Raw genomic sequence first — 27,222 nt, forward strand, 5'->3', positions numbered from 1 at the left:
ACATACGACATTGATGTAATAGAAGGAGAAATGTGTTAGATCAACAGAATGAAAGCCCACCTCTCTCTTTTGGTGCACATCTTTGACACATGTGTTACTCATGTCTCTCATTAGGGAAGATTTACGCTGGAGGCACCTTCTCTGTAAATTTTCAAAGATGCCTTCTCCCGCTTCCTGTGTGTGAGTGTGTGAGCGTGTGTGTGGGGTGGAGGGGGTGGGGGGGGGGGTTCTCTCAGATGTTTTCCCTCTTTGTATAATCTCCACCTTCCCAACTCAATGGATTTAGCCTGACCTTGAATAAGACAGGGCTAAAATTGCTGCAGCATCTAAACATCAGAGCTAGCACGCCATTAACACAGCCCTGGAAACGCCAGTACATTAGACATAGGGGCAGACGTTGATTGTTTAATTAACTTTCAATGAATGCCTGGGAAAAGGACAGCTGACAATTGGCAATGATCTGATCCCCATAGCAATTGCCTGCTTTTTATGGGATGCATCTAAGCCACCAAAGAAATCAAATCTTTACGATGCAAAATAGGAAGCTTTTTCTACTTTACGTGCACATATGAATTTTGGAATCCAGTGTTAACTCTATATTTGGATTCCACTGGAGTGGATTAAGGATTTCTTTTTTTTTTACTGCAAACCCACGGGATTCTGGGAGACATAAAAGAGGAGGCTGTTTGCATCCATGCTATACAAATAATTGCAGGTTTGAAATCGACTGTAATTTCAAGCACCAGCTATATGGGTGAGTCTTGCTTTGATGTACAAATCCAGAATTCACGGGGGATTAGCATCCCAAAGGTTAGCAGTTGCTAATTATGGGAGATTGGTTCTACATATCTAACAAGGCAAGGAGACAGTCTTAATAAATAAGATGATTCATAAGGAACAGGGATAAGCGATAACAAGGATGTATTTTATGTCGCATGGAGTGATACCCCGTAATGCCCCTCTTCTCCTTATGCGTTGGCGTGTTAATGGACTGAAGCTGTGCCTTCTCTATTTTGTTCACAAAGCATTGAGATTTTACAGATATAGAATTTGTTTTATATGATATCTTAGAATATTATACCTTGATTGTATTTGCGAGTTCCTGTAGTGTAACAAAATGGTTGTTACTATTCTACCAGCAGACCTTGAAGCTGCATTATCATAATCCCTAGTTCCATTCCACTAACCACCACTAGCTAAATGAATCTATTATTTTTGCCTTGAGCATGAGAGGCGATAACAGAAGCATGCAACAAAATGCAATGAATTAAACTGAATTTAAAAACACCCTCTTAGTTGAGGTTACCTCATACAGCCCTACAGTGGATTATTTTATTTGATATTGTTTTATGTACTTGACTTCCTGTTTAATTTAGTTATCTGACCATTATAGGCTTAGCATGCTGTTAACCCTTACAACCTCTTTCCGCTTTTAACTATCAGTAGGAGAATGTATTAAGGAGCAGTGGTTCCTATACTTTTTTGCTTCGTGACCCACCAATTGAGGTGTCTTTTGAGTCACAACCCACCATAAGAGTTGAGCGTAAAAAAGTAAAAATATCATCTTTGCAGTGGAGAGAAAATGTTTCAGTTTTAAAGCAAATGTTCTGCAATTCTAAATATTTTGCCATGGAGCTGAAATTAAATGTTTCACTTTTAAAGCACATTTTTCTGCATTTCTGTACATTTTTTCATGGAGCTGAGAAAAATGATAGTTTTTAAGCGGATTTCCTGCAATTCTACGCATTTTGACTAATGCTGTGATCTTATGCTTAAATATTATAACAAAATAAAAAATAAATGGGGGCCTGATTGTCTAGCTTTTATTTTGTTGATTGTAAGTTCTAAAATATTATAGGCTATTATACAACATATATATATATATATATATATATAGGTACATTATGTTTTCTACATACTTTCTATTTGGTTTTAGTCATTTAAGTTTACACTGAAAGTGTTTTTCTACCTCCCCCCAAAACAATATATACAGTACCAGTCAAAAGTTTGGACACACCTCATTCAAGGGTTTTGTTTTATTTTTACTATTTTCTACATTGTAGAATAATAGTGAAGACGTTAAAACTATGAAATAACACATATGGAATCATGTAGTAGACAAAAAGGTGTTAAACAAATCAAGTTAGATTTTAGATTTTAGAATCTTCAAAGGTGCCAACCTTTGCCTTGATGACAGCTTTGCACACTCTTGGCATTCTCTCAAGCAGCTTCACCGGGAATGCTTTTCCAACAGTCTTGAATGAGTTCCCACATATGCTGAGTGCTTGTTGGCTGCTTTTCCTTCAATCTGCGGTCAAACTCATCCCAAACCATCTCAATTGGGTTGAGGTCGGGTGATTGTGGAGGCCAGGTCATCTGATGCAGCACTCCGTCATTCTCCTTCTTGGTCAAAAAACCATTACACAGTCTGTTGAAAAACAAATTATTGTCTCACTAAGTACACACCAGATGGGATGGTGTATCGCTGCAGAATGCTGTGGTAGCTATGCTGGTTAAGTGCGCCTTAAATTCTAAATAAATTACAGACAGTGTCACCAGCAAACCACCCCCACACCATCACACCTCCTCCTCCATACTTCACGGTGGGAACCACACATGCGGAGATAATCTGTTCACCTACTCTGAAGCTCACAAAGACACGGCGTTTGGAACCAAAAAGACAGATTTTAATGTCCATTGCTTGTGTTTCTTAGCCCAAGCAAGTCTCTTCTTCTTATTGGTGTCCTTTAGTAGTTTCTTTGCAGCAATTTCGACCATGAAGGCCTGATTCACGCAACCTCTGAACAGTTGATGTTGAGATGTGTCTGTTACTTGAACTCTGTGAAGAATGTCTTTGGGCTGCAATCTGAGGTGTAGTTAACTCTAAAGAACAGCAACTTTGGGTCTTTTTCTCCGGTTGCGGTCCTCATGAGAGCCAGTTTCATCATACCGCTTGATGGTTTTTGCTACTGCACTTGAAGAAACTTTAAAAGTTCTTGAAATTTCCGAATTAACTGACCTTCATGTCTTAAAGTAATGATGGACTGTCGTTTTTCTTTGCTTGTTTGAGCTGTTCTTGCCATAATATGGACATGGTATTTTACCAAATAGGGCTATCTTTTGTATACCAACCATGTCTGTCACTGTGAATCATTTATTTGGGCTGCAATCTCTGAGGCTGGTAACTCTAATGAACTTATCCTCTGCAGCAGAAGTAACTTTGGGTCTTCCTTTCCTGTGGCTGTCCTCATGAGAGACAGTTTCATCATATCCGTCCAAATTTTACATTTTTGGTTCCAACCGCTGTGTCTTTGTGAGATGCAAAGTAGGTTAACAGATAATCTCTGCATTCTGCAGCGATACACCATCCTATCTGGTTTGCGCTTAGGGTGCCTATCATTTGTTTCTCAACAGGACAATGACCCAACACACCTCCAGGCTGTGTAAGTGCTATTTGACCAAGGAGAGTGATGGAATGCTGCATCAGGTGAACTGACTTCCACAATCCCCCGACCTCAACCTAATTGAGATGGTTTGGGATCAGTTGGACCACAGAATGAAGGAAAATCAGCCAACTAGTGCTCAGCATATGTGGGAACTAATTCAAGACTGTTGGAAAACCATTCCTCATTAATATGGCTGAGAGAATGCCAAAAGCTGTCATCAAGGCCAAGGGTGGCTACTTTAAAGAATCTGAAATATAAAATATATTTTGATTTGTTTAACACTTTTTTGGTTACTACATGATTCCATATGTGTTATTTCATAGTTTTGATGTCTTCACGATTATTCTACAATGCAGTTGTAGAAGGTGTTCAAACTTTTGACTGGTACATATATATATATATATATATATATATATATATATATATATATATATATATATATATATATATATATATATATATATATATATATATATATGTGTGTGTGTGTGCACAGAAAATGTCATCCCGCGACCCACAAGTGGGTCCCGACCCACAGTTTGGGAACCACTGCAGTAAAGTACTCTCTCCTCCTCAGGCTCAGCAGCCCCTCCCCTGGCCTTGTAGATCGGACATGGCCATTCTGGCCTCTCTTCACATGGCCCTAAATTAAACATGTCCAGGACGAAGCGGATGCCTGCTCTGCCTCGGGAAATGCTTTTTCATGTCCTAATGAATGTGCCTGGGGGGGTCCCACAGGGGGCTCCACTTCACCCCTCATTAGGCAGGGGGGGTTGTTTCTGTGCTCATGCTGGCGAGCAGCCTCCTGGAGAGGGAGCCCTCCCACCCCAGCTCCATGTCCCACGCCCTCCTACCCTGGCCTGGACCCCGACTTCTTATCCTCTCCTCTCTCTCCACTCCCCTCTCTGCCTGTATCAGACCTGACTCCGCACTTTCCTGATTCCCTTTATACTGTAAGAGGCCTAATCAGAGACGGGGTTGTCTTGGGAGAACCAACTGTTAAGCTGCACATTCCATAGAGATGACAGGGACACACGGACCTGGGGACAGGAGCATGCTCCTGATGATGTTTTAATGGCCTTGTTTGGTTTGGACCTGTGATTTATTGCTGTATATACCAGCGCTAAGATTTTTTTCTCTTTCCTGACGTCTGTTTTTGGACGGGTCTTCCTGTCTTCTGAGAACTTGTAATGAAAAAAAGGTTGACAGACTCATCAGGATTGTGTTAGAAAAGAAGCTTCATGACAAACCGTCCTGTCTTCATTAGTGGGTGTGACAGGCGAGCGCTGTGGGCCTTGCTCTGAGGGCCAGCTGTGGCCTTGGCAGGCTCTGGTAGGAGGGGGAGGAGAGGAGAGCCACAGTATTATTATGGAAGTCCCTGTCTGTCTCCAGCTCTGGCTCAGTAGTTCTCTCCTAGTATACTCTGTACGGTGTATCATGCTTCTCCAGTGGAAAGTATTGACTGCTTCCTGGTGTTGATGAAGCAACAAAGCATGGTGGCTTCCTGGTTGAGGCGATGCGAGGTGTTGGGGTGGGGAGGGATTTATTGTCTGTCAGCTCCCACTCGACACGCACTGGTTCAATCAACATTGTTTCCACATCATTTCAATGAAATTACTTTGAACCAATGTGGAATAGTCGTTGATTTGACGTCTGTGCCCAGTGTGCTGACTTTGCATCGGAACAGAATGGGCTGAAGAGCTGATTATTATTCCAGGGCTTTTGGGATGTGTTTATGCCATCATTAATCTTAGCGCTTCTTTATTTGCCTGGGATTAAGCTCCATGGTACATTCCCTGACAGTCACCGAAACAGGTTCACCTTAAGGTAGCAGGCAGTTAGGCAGTGAATGTTCTGCTCTGCCCCCCTTCTACAAACAAAGTGTGCAAGGTGAGAAGGATGCTTTTTGCATGGCTGCTTAATCCTGCCATGTTAAACAAAACCAGACCAGTGTTTATAGGGCTATGAAAACAGTGGTGCAGCGGGACTGTGCCTCACACGCTTTAAGCAGTCTGACTTTTGTGTGGCAGCAGACGAGTAGAGCATAGAACTACTGTTGTGGTGCAGGTCCTCTGCAGGGAATGGGGGAAAATAAATAGTACTTCTGCATACCCAGGAATGTGTATTTAAAAAAAAAGTAACATTGTTTAATGGTAATGAATCCAATAGGATACAGTATCTCCCTGATAATAAATGGTAGTTTTACAGCACTATAAAAGTAGTTTCTACAATGATAAGGACTACATTCACATTCATATTAATTAATTTGGCTTTAATCAGACAGATTAATACTACCAGCAGGCAAATTGAATAAATAAATAGATTTTTAATGTGCCTTGCAAATTTGATCAGAAATAAATATTTAACATTATGGCAATCAAGTGTTTGGAGTCAAATCATTTTGCACATTTAGTGTCATTAAAGATAAATGATGTGTGATGGAAGAGTTCACAGTGTAAGACACTAAAAGCGAAGGGTTTCCTGAACGGAACAGTAATGTCTCTCGCTCTCGCACACTTTCCATTTCACTCTCTGCACCTGCAGGAGAGAACCAAGTCAAGTTATCTGAATAGGGCCTGCACGGTGGAAGACAAAACTGCCACGTGAAAATGTAGTGAGACAGTGACTGGTTCCAGTGTTTGAAAAAGCTCTCTTTCTGAGGCTCCATGACACCGCTGATCCCTGGAAAGGTTGGGTGCCTCTAGTTTCGGCTCTATCTCCCTTGGATCTGTGGGGGACAGGACTTAGTATCCCCGCTAATGTATCAAGCCCATTTGTCTCAATCACACGTCCCTGGAAGTATCGGCTGGCCGTTGATGTAATTCATCTTGCCTGTCCTTGCCTTCTCTTTCCGTGCTGATGAGAACACTGGCGGAGGTGGTGTAATGTCACTAGTCAGTCTACTACAATTATTAACTGTTGTGTAAGGGAGGCTCGGACATAAATATAATGACATCCATTGTGAAAGCACTCAGACAACATTCTCTAAAAGGAAGTCATTCAAAGCAACCACTTATTCAGCAGCACATCTATTGTATCTGTATCATTCCCAATTTAATTTCAACAGTGTTTTCTGTCACAATGTATGAATTCTATTCTAATCTTCAAAACTTCTTATAATTCAGTATTTTCTGCTGCATCCATAAACATCCCTCTAGCATCAGAATGATAGCTAGCCGTGAGGTACATCACACTGTGCTGCACAGTACAATCCACAGGACATGTTGTGTAAGCTGATATTATAGTTACGAAGGACTATGACACACTCAGTGGTTGCTGTTTGATTCATGTCTTGACACACAAGGCCACCATGATGTTTAGCTGAGGGTCAGAGGGAAAGGCATCCCTGTTCATATGCTTGGGAATGACTATTATATTGTGTGTAGATGGTATGGACCAAGTGTTTAGCTACGTTAGCCTTATACCCCTGCCTACAATACAGTATCCCTTCCATTACGTCTGGCTCATGTGGAGCTTCCCTCAAGCTGATGATTGCTATCTGGAGCCAATCTGTGGAAGTTAGTCAGTGTGTGGAAACAGGTTTTCCTAAGGAGAGCACAGAGGGACAATTACTGTCAGCTGAAGTAATCTCCCTGCCTGCTCTCCATGTGTGTTCTGGCTCTGTGCCCTTCACCCACTGACCCTGGGCATCAGCTTGAGCCGGGACCTCCAGCCTCCCCCTCCACCCCCACGGAGGGACAGTAGCCTCTCACACACCGTCTGCCATGGGCATGTCCCAGCAGACAAGATTTATACACATGTTCCCTCCACACACACACACACACACACACACACACACACACACACACACACACACACACACACACACACACGTCCCACACACATATTCAGTACCCCTCACGTAGGTTCAGTACCACACACGTTCCACATAAATGTAACATCCACATGTACCACATTATTAGCACACACGCAACACCCACAGAGCGTTGTCTGGATGTCAGTCTGCTGTATGTTGTCATACATAACTTTACGTCTGTCTGTGAAGAATAGAGTTTATAGTAAGGATCATATTCAATGAAGCCCAGCAGCAGTCAAGCTTCTTACAGACATGCATAATAATGCAGCAATTGCAGGAGGAAGTGGTACGGCATGACAATGGTGAATTCCCCTGTGCAATGGAACATGTTTCTTTGTTGTTATGTAAAATTCTCACTGTATAATTGCACTGGATGTTTTGAAGCTTTCATTCCTTATATGTCTCTGTGTATTCCGATGCCTGGCCTCCGTTGGCCTGGCCTCCAGGGATATGGAGGTAGAGAGGTTCTTAACTAAGAGCACTGTGCTGATGACAAGCCTCAATCAAGCCTTTAACCACAGCCTGCTCAGCTCAAGTGGCCAACAAAACTTTGTAAGTCGGAGCAGGAGAGAAGACGCATAGCTCCCATAGCTCTGTATTTAAACAGCTTTCGAACGGATGGCTCCTGAAGCAGTCTATCTTCTGGTCCTCTGGGATTTTGAGTTCCACTCCAGTCCAGTGCCATTTTTCAGTATGTATCTGCCAACAAAATAAACAACAACACTCTACATTCAGTGTTGTATGAGAGATGACTAAGTACACACTGTGTTCTAAAAGCGTGTAAACATTTGCTTTTTTAAATGAAGATTCATTTCATTCCATTTAACTGTTGCAAATTGTTTGCCTCCCATCTCTCACGGCTCACTATGACTAACTGGGATCAGGGGCAGAGCAGGCAGAATCAGAATTAATACAGAAGTGCGTGCAGCAGTCTCCAGATTGACTGTGTTGTGGCATCCGAGCAGAGCATGCAGTGTGGCTCTCTCTCCCTCCTATTCCTGTCCTCCTCTGGGACTGGGACCCAGATACACAGAGAAAGAGGGAGAGGGGGCATGCCCTGTGGCACTGGAGTCCCCTGTACCAGGGCCCAGCTTCAACTGTCACTGATCAGAGGAAGGGGGAGGCGAGGGGGAGAGAGAGAAAGAGAGAGGGAGCTCAGGTGGAGGAGGGCGGGCCGTGCCGGGGACAGGAGGAGAGCGCCACCACACATTCTCCACTTCACGGCACTCGTCTGCTCTGTAAACCAAGGCTTTTGTTGTTTCCCCCAGAGTGCAACACACAGACTCCCAGTCAGGAAGCTCGTCAATCTTTGCCATAACAACACATAAATTAAATCCCAAATTACTGTTCCTCTGGCAGAGTAAAAGACATGGAGAGAGATGTCTCGTGCTGTGGTTTGGGAATACTCTTTCCCTCTTCTGCTCCCCCGCATTGAGGGTGTCAGAATGTATTTCAATAAGGCAGTCAGGTAAAAACAGAGGCAGAGAAGTGCTGCTGTGTTGTACAGGCATCTCGAGTTGGGCGGTGTTGAAATATTAATGGCCTCACACACAAACAAACACAGAGACACACGCATGAGTTCATCCCAAAAGCAGCCCAGGGCTATCGTCCAGACCTGGGTTTTAGCAAAGTCATTTCAGTTTGCAGTGCTATACAGGCATAATAGGGAAGCTCAGAGCGGTTCCACTGAAAGTAGAATATCTCGAGTGATGGGGATCATAGCTTAGTCTATTAGTTGATAGAGAGGAATTAGCATGAGGCAGCATAGATACATTAATAATGCCTAAATTCTGCTTTTCTCTAATCTAGTCCTCATGGTCTAAATATTGTTGGCTGGTTTGTGTGTTGAAAGGACAGAGGCGCTTTAAAATGATGATACTGGCTTTTCCTCTGCAGGTGAATATCTGAATCTGATATCTCTGAGCTGCACTGAAGTAGAAATGTCACGAGGACAGACTCATGGTAATAAGCCAACAGGCTCCAGTCCCCAAACAAATAACACATTTATACTATTCTGTCTGTGCTCTGTACCACTGCTGTCCTTTGCCTCTGACATTCAAATAACCTTTCTTCTGCTGTGCAATTGGGAATAAAAAAGTGCTCGTTCTGTTCCGTTAGACACCAACATGACAGCAGCGCCTTGGCAGATGAAAAGAGACAGGATCTGATTCTAGCTCTTGTTTGGCTGTCTGTCTGACTATCATGGGTTTCAATTTAGCATAGACTATCTTTATCAAACTACAGCTGATCTCCATTGCCAAAGGGGGAAATTAATCTTGCAGTCAAAATGTGGGGAAACTACGATATAAAAATGTGACTTACTGTGCACTTGCCAGCTAGTCGACAGACCCGTCGTACCAATGGTATTTTACCTGTGTAAACTGTGTCTAGATAGAGATTCTACAAACATATTTCTGCATTGGAGCCCTGTGTGTAGTCAAGTGTTATTTTCCAACATTTGCCTAGTTGTTGTTGTGTTATTCGTCCCTGTTTGTTGGATTGGAGAGCCATTGCTAATCTGCCCATAATGCTGACCTGTACAGGCGCAGCAATGCTGTCCAATCACTTACATAATCTCCAACATGAGCACACTGGTTAGCATCATTTGGGCACTGACAGCTGTCAACACACAGGCACCCCCCCCCCCCCAGAACCACATCCATACCCTCAAAACATGCCCACCACTACAACTGCAGTCTTACATTTTCTGCCTCTTACCACAAATATACAGTGAAAAAATAATAATCCATCTAATAGTGTTAGAAGGCACAGATGTAGTGTCCTATGAAGAGGCAGATGGAGACAGTACTCCTTACTCTATGAGGTCATCTATCACTCAGAGATATGCTGTATAATGTATTACTCTGTATGTAACACCCTTGTAGTAGACGTAGTCATCCGTGAGAAATTATCTAGAAGCTGTGCCACAGCCCAGTAATGGGTTAATCTTTCATCCTCAGTTTGTGTCTGTAATGTAAGGCAGCATCCTAATCCTCTAAACGTCATGTCAGTAGTCCAGTTGTCCAGGGAAATCTGAGTGTGCAGTAGGAATAACTTGGAGAGCCTCTGTAGTGGTTTGTTTATGTCAGTATTTGCACTGCCCTGCACATATTCCTGCGCTATTTCAATTGCATAGCACAAATTCAAAAAACCTTCCTTGAGTAAGATCTGGGATCATATGGGTGTGAAGAATGCCATTCTGAAAAGGCTTTACCATTACAAAATGAAAAGCTGCTTATGGTTGTTTTTCTGTGCCTCAGATGATGTGGAGCACGTTCACTTCTAAACCGTAGATAACAATCTGTCTCCAATGAGTAGCGGTGTAACATGAATAATACACATCAGCTTTTCACCATTAAAGGATCAACCTTTTTACATAATTGATATACCTTCAATATATTTAGTCAACACCCCGCTTTTCCTCCCTCCTAAACGACGCTCTCCAGGTACAAATGAAACTATAGCATATTTGTGAGGCGCAGGGGAAAATGCTCACTCTGACAACAACTGTCTTTGTGGTGCTTATGTCAGGTCTAAAGCGCTAGCTGCAGAACGCAGTACGCTATGACAGAGTCCCGGGGAGCAGTTAGCATGTGGAAGGCAAAACCTTTGTTTCATTTTGTAAACGGTTTTCTGTTCATTTCCTGGGATTAATAAGTTCAGTGTTATCTTCGTGTGGGGTTTGATCTCAGGGTGGTTTGGTACACAGTGAAGGGCAAAGGTGGACACAGAGAGGGCTTGACATCCTCAGTCTCCAAAGGGCATTTATGTGATGTGAATCATTCTCCTTGAACTGCACAGCGATGGACACATACAGCATCTCTAACAAGTTGTGGTGTATGACAAACCTAGGCTTCACTACTGCATGAGGCTGGCTACTACACAGTCCTCTCACCATGCACTAGCCATTGTGAAAGTCGAAAGCCACCCACACCAGAGGTTGATCCTCCACCGAGGATCTTCGTCATTACCTTTTTCATTCTTTCTGTAGATGGGTATTTTGTGAATGCTGCCGTATGATTCACAGTACATTATCTGTGTGCGTCAGCAGGTCCCCCCTCTCTTTGATGTGGCCTGTGTGTGGAGGCAATCTCACAGCACTATGAGGAATGGGAGGCTGCTGAGTTGGGCTTTAGCATGGCTGACCGTCTCACTGTGCCTGGCTTTGATGTCCTAAACAGAGCAGGCAGGGCTGCCTGGCAGGCGGGCAGGCAGGGAGGCAGGCAGGGAGGGAGGGAGCACGGCAGGCAGAGAGGCATGGAGACAGGCAGGCGCTGTGAATGTGATCATCAGCAGTGAGCAGCGCTGGTCAAGCCCAGACACAGAGCCAGCAGCGAGCTTCACAATGGCAGTTAACACCATGGCTTCTGTCAATAGCTATTGACTTCCAGATCTGAAGTACTTAGGCACAAGGCCTTTCTGTTTGACCATCGCCCCCTGTGTGAATTAATTTTAAACCACTCACACTATCCGAATTGTAGTCTGACTGGGAGCCCCAGGACCAGCCATTCAAGATGGCAGCTTGCTACAAATATTGACGTGAACCCATGGCTTAGGTGACTTAATGGCTTATTTGATCTTCATGCTGTTATTATTCTGTATTTATTCCTCATGAATCTATACCAGAAAGCATCTTATTTCACTGTGATTCTTCTTTTACATAGCAAACCACAAAGCCTACCACAGTTAGACTGGAGACAAACCCTTTTTTACTGTTGAGTGCACCGAGCATTCAGAGGCTTGTGTAGTAGTGTTGTCTGGTGAGGCTGTGTGCATTCAGGGCCTCACTGCTGCAGATAGGGCTTTGTGAGCCATCCTCATCAGTGTGTGCCCAGCCCTGCCGTTTCCACCCTCTCTGCATTCACCTGATGTGGCACAGCCTCTGTCAGGCCTGAGCGAACATCCAGCCAGCCCTGCCTCTTCAGGGGAGATGAAGGCATCTCGCAGCTACCCTGGGCAGCAATCTAAGCCTGGAGCTCAGAGCCTGGAGCCCGTGGGAAAGCGAGAGGGCTGGAAGTTGGGAGCTGGAAGCTGGGCTCAGAGGAGAGGATGCAGCTACAGACACAGTCAGAGTGACAGCCCTGCACTGCCACCCAGTGGCCAGCGCCCACCAATACAGTCTTGTTTCTCCAACCACAACCCCAGCCAGCCTTAATTACAGCACGCTTCACTTGTTGTGAGTGCATGTCAGAACAAATTATGTTTGTAATGAGGCTGAAAATGTTAAAGGAGTCGCAACACACTGCACCGCTAATGCTCATGCAGGGAGAGCACAAAAACAAACAATGGAGTGCACTGCCCATAATGCCAGTGTTCAAACAGAGATAACCAAAATGACAACCGTCTCGACACAATGCAGAAATTAATAATGATCATTTATAAAGTAACCCTCTCAGCAAGCGTGTCAAAACCTGGCTCCTGGTTTGTTTTCCCTGTAGTCTAGGCAGACTATGTGCATTATCCCCTATTGAACAGCAGGATACCAAGTCATCCGAGGTGTTTTCCATATGATAACTGACTGGTGTGTGTGCCACTACTGTCTTTGACTGAAATGTAGGCTAATTCTGCATCTAGGGGTGAGGTCTTGTTGACTTCTGCAGTGCTAACAGAGATTATTGAATGGAGGGAGAGTGTGTATAGTGGTAAAGGGTTGGTGGAACAGCGGCCCTCCCTTGGGCACGCTTCAGGGACACCGACATTATCCACATGACACAACAGACGCTCCCAGGCAGCTGATTAAATGGGCTCTGAGTCCTCTGGATGGAAGACCCATTTGATATGATCAAATTAATTTGAAGGGATTGGATGTCTTCGAAGGTGTACTAAAGTAGTACAGAGCTTCTATCTACTCTGGCCTATATGACAGACTCTAGGCCTGGTGTATAAAGCTAGGGGAGAGACTGATGTAATACCTTGCCATACTATAATGGATGTAGTACATGTCGCTGGTTTTAGATGTTTAGAATGGGTCATGAGTAAAATTATACATTTTCAGCACTAGTAAGAGTAGGCTGTTTGATAGTGCTCTTTGCTCTGATTTGCTATACTGTATGTGCATTTGGGTAAGGAGCCACTATAGAGCAGGGAAAGAACCGAATGTAATCTTTTCTCAGTGTAGATCAGATAGTATGGTTTGTCTGGCGCTACGGCGTGCTGTAACAATGGCAGTCTGAGATGCTGCACTGTGGAGGAGAGCTGGGTTATAGATAGAGATCTAGTGTGGAGGCAGAGAGAGACGTTGTGTCAGAGGCTGCAGTGATAAAGCATGAGAGCTGTAGGACAGGCTGGGGGTTCTGTGTCTGAGATGCCTCTCTGTGTTCCGCTGCCCTGTGGCCTGCTGCTCTGCTCCTGTGCAGGGGGCCGGGATGGATGAGACCTGTCCCCCCATGACTATGTCCTCTATGCCCACTAAATCACCCACAGGCCTGTCAGCAGTGGAACACTATCGACCTCACTGAACTCTACTACACTTTACTACTGTCTGAAGTGACAGCCTTCATCCACTCCCACCTCACTGGGCCTCATATAGCTACTCACCATCCCAATAGGAAGGTTATCATTCTTTGTGGCCATACTGGGTTTTCTGCTGGGTATGGAGGGTTTTGAAGTTAAAGAGATAACATTAAGTAATTTTCTCCACTGGGGAATAAGTTCAGTTATGTGGGTGAGTGGTAGTCTGCGTCATTTGTGCCTGCAATGTAAATCGACACTGTGTTTACAGTGGTTGGCTGGTGACTCAGTGAAGATTCAAAATGGCCTCCTTCATGCACGACTCAGTAAATATTCATTTAATGTTGTGTGGAAGTGAGGATTCAAAGCCACTGGATGAGATGTTTTTGAAGCGCAGTGCTCTTTCATGTACCAACATGCTATACATACTGAAGGCGTTTTACTGTGACAGAAAAATGTTGATTTTTTTTATTTTCTTCTCTCCAGCTCAAATCGAAATAATTCCCTGCAAGATCTGTGGAGACAAATCATCAGGCATCCATTACGGTGTGATAACATGTGAGGGCTGTAAGGTAAGCACCTAGAAAACTAACATGTGGGTGTTGGGGTGGGGTAGGGTGGGGGGACAGGAAGCAGAAAAAGTTGAACTTACAAGGAAATACATTTGAACACGTTGTCTATCTTTTGAAACGATCTTTCGAGAGACGATAAAGTGTAAACTCACAGAGAGCATCATCATTAAAGTGGTCAAGCCATACAGAGGACATCACAGAGCTCCACTTTTAGCAGGACAAAGTGACTCCTCTGCTTTGTACAGACTCTCCCTCTCAGGGACATGCTGCTTCAGTGTTTCTGCTTTGTACAGACTCTCCCTCTCAGGGACATGCTGCTTCAGTGTTTCTGCTTTGTACAGACTCTCCCTCTCAGGGACATGCTGCTTCAGTGTTTCTGCTTTGTACAGACTCTCCCTCTCAGGGACATTCTGCTTCAGTGTTTCTGCTTTGTACAGACTCTCCCTCTCAGGGACATGCTGCTTCAGTGTTTCTGCTTCTGCTGCAGCTTGCTTTTCCTTCAAATAAAATCAGCAAAAGAAGTGCTTAGAATTTTTGAGGATTTGGGGCTGTTTGCTACAGTATGCTGCTTTTATCGAAGCACGATTTTGTACTGTTTCAAATATACCAGCCATTCACAGTGAGGGGGATTTATTTTGTGCTTCTAGTGTATTCTTGTTCCTGTGCTTGTCACTAGGCGAGTCATTAATATTCTTCCAACAGGCACCTTTATTGCAGAGAGACAGAAGCTCTTTCAGCTGCTCCTCAGAGTCTGTCTCTCTCTCTCTCGCTCCCTCAGACAAGAGCTAGCTGCCTTGGAGAAACAAAACGCTAAAGAATAAACTGCTGAAATGTATCTTTAATGATTGCTAATTACTCCAGGCAGAGAGGCATTTAATGATATGTGCGAATACAAGAGTTTGGACCATAAATCACAGCATTATTAAAGAGTGCTGCTTGTCACCAGCAGTTCTAGCCTGGTTCCTGTAATGGCTGCCATTATAAAGAAACTCGGCAGCTGTCAGCTGTTTTCTTGTAATTAAACAGCCAATGAGCAGATAATTAAGACATATGTGTATGGAGAAGTGGAGTGGGGCATGTTAATGATGTGCTGGAATCAATTCATTAAGTCAAAGGATGAGGATTCCAATCGGTGTGTGTATGACATCTTTTAGCACTGCACGTGTTGGAGCCCTGTTATTAATCAACACTAATTACACAAACTATAGAAAATACTGTCTACAATTATGATCATACCCAAACACACTACCCCCTGCAATAAACATTGTTAAAACACACCACCCCTTCAATAAAACGACATAGCTCTCTATACAACTGACACTAGAACACAATAGCCTGCAACACAATGGCAGTTCAGTATTCTACATTATTTCAGCAACAACACCCTCAGTAGTGATGAATACTGTCAATAAGAACCCAGTTAAACGCAACGTTTAGAGAAATAAAAGCCTATCAGTCATTGGATACAGCAGTACCACTGTGGTTCATATTGTAAGCATGGTTGTCTCCACTCCCTCTCGCTCTCCTGTCTTAGGGCTTCTTCAGGAGGAGTCAGCAGAGCAATGCGGCCTACTCATGCCCCCGTCAGAAGAACTGCCTGATCGACCGCACCAGCCGCAACCGCTGCCAGCACTGCCGGCTGCAGAAATGTCTGGCAGTGGGCATGTCAAGGGACGGTACGTACCACCGTCAACAAGAGGGGAGGGGACAGACACACTTGCAAGACAGGACAACACATGCAAGTGAATAGGGCATTATGGGTAGATAATCCAATTGTTCTATGATATTTTTTTATTGAAAGATAGATGTGACAGATTGTTATATCATAAACGCCAGAGTGGCTAGAGTAGGGAAGTGTGGACTAGACTAGACAGACGTCACTGTGTAATTTCCACCAGTAACTGGCGTGGCTGTGCAGTAAGTTGGCAGGTGTGACAGAAAGTAGGGTTGATGAACAGAGGGTCGTTAGGAGGTGTCATTAGTGCTGGACTGGTGCAGCTGAGGCGCAGTAATGGAAGCACACAGGTGAGTGTCTATGGAGGAGGAGGGACCTCCTGCTGGGCTGAATTGGGTTGGGCTGGGCTGGAGGGATCAGAGGAGCCTGTAATCAGGCCAGGCCTTCAGAGCCTTTCCGCTGCTCACACACATGGGCACACACACACATGCACACACACACAAGCACACACGCAAACACACACACAATCAGGACAGGCCAAGGTGACTCCTGCATTTACTCAGCACACCAGAGTCCATCTGCCCGCGCTCCCCTCTGCTCCGCTTACTTCCACTCTGTCCACACACGGGCCATCTGACACTCTGCCAGACCCCAGAACTCTGAGCTGAGGCGGCTCACTCTCAGGACCAGCTCTGTTTAGTGTGCAGGGCTCTATTAAACAAACTGTCTCGTGTCTGAGTGGCCTGTAAGCTGTGTAGGTTGTGGAGGTTGCTCTCCCGGGGTAGTTCTCATGCAAGTAGGATGTTAGTGTTGAAGGTTTCGTAATGCTTATTGCTCCACTAATACTTCCTGAAATCATATTACCTGTTATAGAGGGGCTAAACTGGAGTCATAGGTGAGTGTTACGTCAATGTGTCAGTTGTAAAGGAGAGTCTCTCCCTCCCTCTCTCCCTCCCTCTCTCACCTACAGCGGTGAAGTTTGGGCGCATGTCGAAGAAGCAGCGGGACAGCCTGTATGCAGAGGTGCAGAAACACCGGCTGCAGCAGGCACAGCGTGACCACCAGCAGCAGCCCGGCGAGGCCGAGCCACTCACACCCACCTACGGCCTCTCGGCCAATGGCCTCACAGAGCTCCACGACGACCTCAGTGGCTACATGGATGGCCACACCCCCGACGGCAGCAAGCCCGACTCAGCAGTCAGCAGCTTCTACCTGGACATCCAGCCCTCCCCTGACCAGTCCGGCCTGGACATCAACGGCATCAAGCCCGAGCCCATCTGCGACTTCGCCCCCGGCTCAGGCTTCTTCCCCTACTGCTCCTTTACCAACGGAGAGACATCCCCCACTGTGTCCATGGCTGAGCTAGGTGAGGAGCAAGGGGGAGATGGGAGAGGAGAAGGGGGAGGAGGAGGGAGAACAACTCAACCATGGGGCAAATGACAAAAGGTTGCTTAAAATAGCAGGCGGTTGGAGACTCATCTCCAACACTCATTAAAAGAGCCTCTTTTTTGTAATTAGTTTCCATTAATTAGGGCCAATCAGGATCCAGCAGGGCACGCATCTGGGGAAATCATTTTTTTAGGCTCCCCTGTGCCTTGGAACTCCTTTTAACAGATGTGTTTTCAAAACCATTTAAATTCTTATACTCAATATTTCTCTCTGAGCAAATGTGACCTTTGTTTCAATGAGTAATATTGTGCAGCCGACCGCCCCTCCTACCCGTGCATAACTAGATTGGGTTTGGCAGAACCTTCAGCTGGGAGCTTCCTGGAGGCAGTAAAAGGAAATGTCAACAAGCGTCTTCCCAGTCAAATAAAGCCCAAGCTCTCCACCTCCTAGTTGAAGCTTTGTAAATAAATCATATTTTCATGTGGCATAGTTCATCTGTGAGCTCCTCCCATTCCCCTTGAGCAGTGTTCCCGGTCTGACACTGTTGTGATGTGCTGTGCTGTGCTGTTTGGTTGTGTTGCAGAGCACCTGGCCCAGAACATCTCCAAGTCTCACATGGAGACGTGTCAGTACCTGAGAGAGGAGCTGCAGCAGATGACCTGGCAGGCCTTCCTGCAGGAGGAGATGGAGAGCTACCAGACCAAGGTACTGGACAGTACACTGCACGTCCACCAGCATCACCACTATCACTACCACAAAGCAGTACTCACACTAGAACTGCTTTACCTGCCTCACTGTTCTACAAACACAACAGAGCTAATCCCATCTGTTCTACAGCAGATAACCCTTTTCTCTTTCCGTCCCTCTAGCCCCGAGAGGTCATGTGGCAGCTGTGTGCTATCAAAATCACAGAGGCCATCCAGTACGTGGTGGAGTTTGCCAAGCGGATCGACGGCTTCATGGAGCTGTGTCAGAACGATCAGATAGTGCTGCTGAAAGCAGGTATGACAGCCCGTCAACACAGCTCACCGCCATCTCTCCCCCACCACCCCTCAAACTCCCGTCTCCCTCTCAGGCGTTGTCACAAGGGCGTAGCTGACCTGACTTCACAAAGCCTCCTTCACAGACTGACTGTGTTTCACAAAGCCAGGAGACTCCACCCTGCCTGCCTCCTCCCTCTGTCCCTCTGTTCCTGTCCCTCCGTTGTATAACAGGACACAGGCTTATCGGCATTAGAGCAGGGAACATCAAAAAGTTTTTATTGAACGGATGGGCAGGGGGCTGGAACATAATTACAAATAATTTGTAAACTGTAAATTGATCGCAAGAAGCCCAAACAGATATAATATTTGATTAAAACATAGTCATTTCAAACCTTGCTTACATTTGTATACGATCACATACAGTTTATCTCTCTATTATACGTGGGAATACCTTGGAACAGATTTCCAGAATTAAAATCACTTGGAGATGATTTGCTGGTTTTTATGTGCAACAAGAAAATAATGATACAAAAATAAATACACTTGTAACGTTATTTTTACATCTTTCTGTTCAGAAAACTTGGGGGAACAAATAAAATCACCCACGGGCTGCTAGTTGGGGAACCCTGCATTAGAGGGACTACAGTTTTACCTGAGCTGAGACACTAGCTAGATGCCACGTTGACCACACACACACACACACACACACACACACACACACACACACACACACACACACACACACACACACACACACACACACACACACACACACACACACACACACACACACACACACACACACACACACACACACACACACACACACACACACACCCCAGCCTCCTGTGGGTATTACCCTGTGATTTTATTTGCATTAACACTGCCAATAGTAATAATGAAATGGTGACAGAGATCCCTTGTCTACCGTGACATTTTAAACCAGTGCTGCCTCATAAAGCGCAGTAACAGCTTCTATTACATCTCTTTTATCCTCTGATCCAGTCCCACACAGCGCAGCAGTATACAGCATCATGTTTCAACATCCTTTCTTATAGGGGAAGAGAAAGATGTGTATAAATGGAATGATATGACTTGTTCCATGTCATGGGTTTCTGTTTAAAAGGAATAAGGGGTATAACACGTAAATGACAGAGGAGAAAACACAAAATACTGCATATGATGTGTTGGGCCTATAGTGATGCCTGACTGGCAACTCTAACTGGATCTGTAGAAGAGAAGAACCCAGGTTTAGCATGATGTTATTTCTGTCTCTGCAGGCTCTTTGGAGGTTGTGTTTGTGAGAATGTGCCGTGCCTTTGACTCTCAAAACAACACAGTCTATTTCGATGGAAAGTATGCTGGGCCTGATGTGTTTAAGTCATTAGGTAAGTGCTCCAAATGTTCAACCCTGTGCACGTGTGTGCAGTGCAGTGGGGCGTGCACGTGTGTGTGTGTTTGTGTAAGCATGCATTGCTTTATATAACAGTCAAAGTTGGCGTATCTCTTTATGTCCCTCCACAAAGTTCTGAGGTCCAGGAAGCTAACACTGAGAACTCATCCTTGCCTCACCTGGATCTCTCCTCTCCCCAGTGGATACATATGGCAGAATAGAGTTGTTACTGAGACACTGCTGCTGCATATGGCTCCTGTTAAGATGGAATAAAGAAATCCAGTTTGCTTTTTGGGAGAGTTATATCAAAACCATCATTGAAAGTGCCATAGAATATGGCAGGTGTAAGCAAATAGCATTTGCTTTTGAATGCCATTGTCGTTACTAAGACACTCCACAGTGTATTTTCCCTTGCATCCAAATGCCTTTGGAGGAAATGTCCTTGCGGCAGTGTGAAAGTGTAGTATGAAAGCCTAAACAGATCTGTGTGTGTGTGTTGTGTATGCACAATCGTGCGTGTGTGCAAGACAGAAGAGTAACAATGCTGTGCTATTCTGTGTCATGAGTGTGACCTCCCTTACAAGCCTCCCAGTGTCAGTCAGTCAGACAGTCAGTCAGTAAGACAGTCAGTCAGACACTGCTCCAGATAGAGAAGAGGCTCGGGCCTGGGGAGGCAGAGCGATGGGGTTCCAGAGCTGCACTGGCATCAGCCTGTCTCCCACAATCCTCAATAATTGATCTAACTAAAAGGACTCATTAGTGACCTCATTCTGGGTTGTGTAATGCCACCAAACTGCCAGAATATGACTAGTCTGGGAGGGCAAAGTCAGTAAAAGCATTGCCAGTTCTGCCTCAGACGCTCCCCTGTGCTGTCAGTGCACTGCACCTCCTCTCTCTGCCTGTGTGCCTTTCTCCCAATAAAGATCAAGAGTGAGACTGCCTCATCCTCATCCCCAACCATCTCTCTGTGTCTGTATCCTTTGCTGTGGCAGGCTGTGACGACTTGATCAGCTCCGTCTTCGAGTTTGGGAAGAACTTGTGTTCTATGCACCTGTCTGAGGATGAGATTGCCCTGTTCTCCGCGTTCGTGTTGATGTCTGCAGGTAGGTGTCACTGGCAGTACAAACACAAGCGGCGCGGGGGGGGGGGGGGCAGACATGCATATATACACTGCTGGGTCTCTTATTTACCTTCTTACCCTGAAACTACTCTAAACAAACTTCCATTGAAAACCATCCATCCAGCATGTTCCTCAATTAGACACAGAGGTCAGTCATCAGTATTACTGATTGCTGTCTTACTGAGTATTACACCTTTATCCACAGTAGATTCAGAAAACCTTGTAGTGATGATAATGGGTGTGTTTCTTCTCTGCGTAGACCGGTCCTGGCTCCAGGAGAAGGTGAAGGTGGAGAAACTCCAGCAGAAGATCCAGCTGGCACTGCAGCATGTCCTGCAGAAGAACCACAGAGAGGACGGCATACTCACCAAGGTACACCCACTGTCTGTCTACACACCCACTCTCATCCACTGCATCTTTCTGTCATCTCACAGAAGGACAGTATATAGAACGTAACTCAAATATTGTGTACAGTAATGCAGTTATCCACTATTGAACAAACATTATTTTAAATCAAGTAGTACATTTCAGAGTTGGCATCAGATTTTTGGAGCAGAGATACGCAGATACTGTATGTAAGAAAGGTGTACAAGCACCATAAGGTGAGGTGTCAAGATTTCCCCCTGGTGTGTGCCTGTATCAGTATTTACCGGTCAGTTTGTGACAGTGAATGAAGAGATTTTCATGAGATCTCCATGTCCTTGCCTTACTGTGAATCTAAATAACAGCCTGCCTCTTTTCTTTTCCCAACGCAGTTGATATGCAAGGTGTCAACACTGCGAGCGCTGTGCAGCAGGCATACAGAGAAGCTGACGGCTTTCAAAGCAATATACCCAGACATTGTGCGTGCCCACTTCCCCCCCTTATATAAGGAGCTCTTTGGATCGGACTTTGAGCAGTCCATGCCCGTTGACGGGTAGCCAGCAGCCTTGCCAGGTGCCAGCGTGGCCACCGTGGGGAATGTCATGGGGAGCATGAATCTGAGACACTTTAACGGTGCCCTGCACATACCAGGACGGCCGGCACGCTGCACACTTTTCTTTCTTTTTTTTCTTGAGGGGAGGGTTGTGGGTGTTTGATTCTCTCCATTTATTTCATTGGGATTAGTCGTCTCTGTTTGGAACCCAGGTGGGACTCTAAGCCCCAGGGACATGAAGAGAAGTTGGAGACAATGCTTTCTCTCTGGATGAACTTGACTCTCTCATGCACATCATTCCAGCATGTTCCCAGGATGTCTCACACTGATTAGCACTCATTGTTTTGACTTGTTTCTACAAAATAGAATTGACTGTATAGAGAAAATGATATTGAATTTGGCTATGCACATGCCTAACCTGAAAATCCCCTCAGCACCAATGATCTGGCTCTCCACCTCCCCTCTGGAGCTCCAATGTCCAATGTCTTATTGCATTGGAAAACAGATCCATGTCAATATTTATTTGTTATTAAATCTATACTGTATCATATACCCTAATGAAGATATCTGTCTGGGCATGTGTACCCTCCATTAATCCTTGGTAAAGATCACGTTAGAATCTCCTAATGGAAATGTATTGCTGCTAATGTGCATGTCCTGGTCAAGTTCAGCCCCTGTTCTCCTGTGTTCAGTTGTACGTTTGGAATGCAGTGCTTAGAATGAAAACTCGCAGTGACTTTGAGAGAGGCTCCGTCTGCGTGGCAATGTAAACGGCACCTCTCTATGGACAATCGTCTAAAAGGAAAAGTAGAATTCTGGTAATTCTAGTCAAAAAGCAATGATTTTAGCTGTCAAAGACTCCATCCATCATGGTTGCTTAGAGAAATCATGCAAGGCCATCTGCTATTGAACCTTGTGTGGACAGATGCCCTGGAGAAACATTGGGCACCGCCACAACGATAGGGAGAGATCCCACCTGTTTTATAATATACTACAGGGTAATACGGTCATAAGTACTTACTATACAAAAAAAGTCATGTTTATAGATTCTATTTTAAATAACATGTATGAAATTAGTAGTCTGACTTCTTAATTGTTGAATTGATAAGGCACTTTTATTTGCACCTTTCTTTAATTTAAGACGTGTATATTACCTAGTGATGTGTTGCATGTGCACAAGAAATACCAGTTGAACCATGGTCACAGAGGCTTGTCCTTAGAGCTGCAGACACTGCTGGTCTGGGTGGGGGTTGGTTTGTTTAGGTTGGGTTAGTTTGGTTAGTTTGGGTTTGCCTGTGAGATGGCTAGCATGGTATGGTCTGTAGAGGCAGGCAGGTCACATTCACCCCATCACCTATTAGCATAACACCCCCGACACACATGCATACAATCTCAAACAAAAGCACACATGAACCTGGTACTCAAGCTGTTTGCTCGTTTGTGCTCAGTCCAACGTCTCCATCTAGTGGAGAGTAGCGACACAGCAGGCCAGGTGATGGAGGTCTTCAGAAATATAATGCCTATGAGAGAGCGGTCCACACACAGCCCTCTCTGACCAGCTGTTGATCCATCTTGTTAGCCTCACACATAAGCATGTTTGTGGAGGAGTGATTGTGACTGTCTCTTCCCTAAGGCCTCTGCCCAGCTATGACATTTGTTATGGGACAGAAAAGGAAAGGGGAAGAAGGAATTGTAATATTCAAAGCCTTGTCTGGTAGTAAAGCTTCTATTTTTGTAACATGTATAGTGAATTAAACTCATGAAAGAGAGGGGGAGAGAAAGAGAAGTCAGGTAGCACTTACTATATTCCCGCAATAATTAGAGAAGCTGTTGTTTGTAGTGTATGACTAGGAAAGAAACATGACAATGGTAGAACAAGTGCTATCGTCAATGCTTCGTTGTCGTGGTTCTGTTTTTATTTTGTGTGTCTTTCTTGTCAGTGTGGTAGACAAGCGGTAGAAAAAAAAACCTGGATGTGCCATACAGTAGTTTCTGCTCCTGCGTTGCCGTCTACCTGTCCATATGGATTGATCTGACATTCCAAAAAACTCAGTGGTGGCTTGTATAGAATTCCCATTATAATCCTGATATCCCTTTAGATTACCCAACACAGCATGGTTACAGTTTTGACACAACCCTTACCATAGTGGTTTGGTTTGTTTTTCTGTTTGCACACCATGATTCCTCTGCTGTGCAATGTGTACAAGACAGAACGTCTTGTGTTGTCACCCCTCAGGGAAGAGTTGTTTCACGCTTTCTGTTTGAAATTGTTCCTGTTGTGTTGTTGGTCCTCATTAGGTAGAGTTCATGTGTTGTTCAGGGATGTTCGATAATAAGTGGTTCAGAAGAACATGTAGAATTCATTGCTGAGTCATATTTCCCATTGCTGATGGACAGTACTTAAGGCGCTGTTGGCTAAGCACCAGAAATTCTAACTATGCCCTAGAAGTCAAGCTCATAATAAACACAAACTTTATTTTCCCATTTTTACAGTCAGTTTTCCCATTGGCCATACAGAACATGTTTTATTTGATATGCAGTTTATTTATATTGCATACAATTCCAATAATAACATACTACATTTGGACTAATATGGTGTCACCAGGGTCAATGTCACCAACTTATGATTACCCTCTTTGTTAGATAAACCAAATATACTTACGCAATATTAAATATTTCTTCTTTAGGCTGTATTAATGCTGTACCTAAGTAATAATCTCTGTAATGGTCCAAAGTTATTTGGATATGTATTGGTCTAGGTGAAAACCAGTAGCCTCAGACTACTAACCAGTGAAACCCAGTCTGTCTCAACCAGTGATTGACAATCCAGGTGACAGTGGGCCTGGCCTGTGGCCCAGTGGGAGAGATATGGATGCTCAGGGAGTTAACAGACAGACAGAAAAAGACAGACAGACAGGGGAAGCAGCATATTCTCAGCCAAGAACTATGTGGTAGCTTTGTGCAACTATTACGGGTTTCTGCCGGGAAGCCACTAGAGTGGAATCCCATTTCCTGAAACACAGATGTCATTCTCTGTCTCTATATCGATCAAACTGGTCCTAAATTAAAGGTCTCTTTGTCAAGCAATTGCAGCATCAACCCAGAACAAAAAGCAGCCATTTCTTACCACTTTCTGTTCACTGTGTTGTTATGTCCTTATTGTCTATGTTCCGTATACAGTTTGTTAGCCGTATTGATTAGACAATGGGGATAAATCTGAGGCATTGGATCCTTTGTGTCTGTGACTCTTTCAACAAACATCTCTGCACCCACATGGTGTGGGAGGATAAGTCATCATGCATGCTGTCATTTGAGACATGGTTAGCAAAGGATCACTGAGTCTGCTAGTCTATCAATGTAAATAACACCTTATGCTCCTTCTGTCTCTGCTCTCTGTGGCACTCGTGTAAACAAGCAATAGTGTGCGTGTGTGTAAGTGTGTTTGTTTACTCACTGTGTGCATAAGACAAACCCCAGACAAGGCTTTTTAATAAACTAAGAGGAACAGGGTTATGCGGATGAGGAGTCTTAAGGCTTAGTGTTCCCTGGATTTGAAAGGTTTCGGTAACACTGAGATTGATCCATCCCGTGTAGCGCTCAAGTGTTATAAGCATGACATAATGCCTCTATACAATTTATAGTCCTTCAAAGTGCACTGGGGCAAATGACTAACCACTCAGTCATATGTGTTCAGTGCAGAACAATTGTTATGAAAAGAGACAGCAAACAACTCACCATTCCGCTTGTCATACGTGTTATGTTGATGCTTTGACTGCCTGAGGCATGGGACTCCTATTTATTTGCCATAGAATATAGATTGTAATGATAGGTGTAATGTCATGTTTACAACTGTGCCGTCTTTTGAAGTTTTAAAGTGTTACCCAGATCTATCAGTCAATTTCATAGCATTTTAACAATACTCTCATCTTCCAAAGCACATCTGATACAGTTTTAAGATAACAATACATTTTAGAATATAGTAAAAAAAAAAAACACAAAAAAAATGTTTTTGGAAAAAAAAAACTTCTAGCCATAAACGAATGTCAAGCAATAATATATGTGGTGTATTATTTGTTATTTTGTGCTTAGGCTTTGGACATCTGCATGTAAATACACCTCTAATTTATCACTTTTGGTTTTAATTTGTGTTATTTTGTTCTGGTTGTTTTTGTTTCGTCTGTATATTTGACTGGTTCTGTTCCCAGGTGGAGGTTAACAACCACATATGGCCTGGCCTGTATATATTCATTTATCTCTCTTTCTCTCTCCCTCATCATCTGCTTTTATTCCACAATATTTAATGTTAATTATTGATCACATGTATAAAGGTAACTTTGTAACTTCATTCTGTATAGGTAAGAAGAAAATACTGCTACTAAGGCCTACTCAGTGCAAATATGTATCAGTTTATCAAATACACCATTCTGTACAATATCTCTGTTTTTAGTATGCTTCTCTCCTTTAGAATTCGTTTGATAGCGGTAGGGTGTGCCAACATTTATTTTGTGTTATTCTGATGTGTGGTGCTTGTGGACAATGTCCTGATTCCTAGACTAGGAAACCCTATTAGTTCATTCATTTCATTGAGTATTGGTGCATTATTTGATATTAGGACTCAATAAATAATCATGATAATGATTATGATAGTGGTAAATTTACTTCAATACCCAGCCAGTACCTGTATCAGTGTGCTAGTCCTGGGATAAGGCTCTTATTTCCTTCTCACTTTAAAATTATTAGTGAATCCAGTATCTGCTAATTAACAGGTTATTTAAGGTTTTCTGATTTCTGAAAAAAAAATCATCTGCAGGCTGAAACAGCAGTATTGTGTTTTTATTTGTTCTGATTGTAAAAACCACTTGCTGAAGCTGTAGCTGGTCATACTGGCAAATGATGAGTATTTACCTTTTAGCTGTGTAGTACTTTACTTAAAAGTACTGTGCAATTGTCCATTTAACATGGTCATTTTATAGCTTCTTGATTTCAAAGTTAGACTGCCCTGAAACATTCGTTTCTTGAGACCAGCTTAGAACTTTGGCACCACAGTTGTGCTGTTATTAAAAATGTACATGAAAAATATCTCCATTAGAGGCTACAAGTTTATTGAACCTTTTTCTTTACACTCTGTAGCAAATATCAGCCAGTATATGCTTGCAATAATACACAATGTACTACACTGAGTGCCTCTCAGTGTTACATGATGCATAAATGGTACAATTTGTTTTGTTTTCCAAACATGTACTCAACTGACAATGTATTTGCACAAGTAGGTGAACTCTGTCACTCATGTGTTTCAACGTTTTTCATATTCTGTCATTATAAGTAATAGATCATTTCCTTGTTTATTTAAGGCACCATGATAGATATTAGAGTTAATAGAAATAAGTTTCTCCCTCTTATCTGAGTAGCGTAACTGGGGAGGGTGTAATGCAAAATGGTAAAATCGATGATTTACATTCTG

The 27,222-nt window shown here is 43.9% G+C and overlaps 1 protein-coding gene across 2 annotated transcripts in view; it reads left to right on the forward strand.

Annotated features, from left to right (window-relative positions):
• The window catches only part of LOC124036591 (nuclear receptor ROR-alpha A), a 307,445-nt gene extending 281,250 nt beyond the window's left edge, over positions 1–26,195 (forward strand). For both annotated transcript variants that reach the window (XM_046351347.1, XM_046351357.1), the window contains 9 exons: positions 14,200–14,285; positions 15,820–15,961; positions 16,931–17,326; positions 17,933–18,054; positions 18,219–18,351; positions 19,613–19,720; positions 20,718–20,828; positions 21,105–21,217; positions 21,601–26,195. In XM_046351347.1, coding sequence (XP_046207303.1) covers positions 14,200–14,285; positions 15,820–15,961; positions 16,931–17,326; positions 17,933–18,054; positions 18,219–18,351; positions 19,613–19,720; positions 20,718–20,828; positions 21,105–21,217; positions 21,601–21,765 — 1,376 coding nt within the window. In that variant the 3' untranslated portion in view covers positions 21,766–26,195. The remainder of the gene's footprint in view (positions 1–14,199; positions 14,286–15,819; positions 15,962–16,930; positions 17,327–17,932; positions 18,055–18,218; positions 18,352–19,612; positions 19,721–20,717; positions 20,829–21,104; positions 21,218–21,600) is intronic.
• Positions 26,196–27,222: the final 1,027 nt, after the last annotated feature.

This window comes from Oncorhynchus gorbuscha, linkage group LG01 (genome assembly GCF_021184085.1).
Source record: "Oncorhynchus gorbuscha isolate QuinsamMale2020 ecotype Even-year linkage group LG01, OgorEven_v1.0, whole genome shotgun sequence".
NCBI lineage: Eukaryota > Metazoa > Chordata > Actinopteri > Salmoniformes > Salmonidae > Oncorhynchus > Oncorhynchus gorbuscha.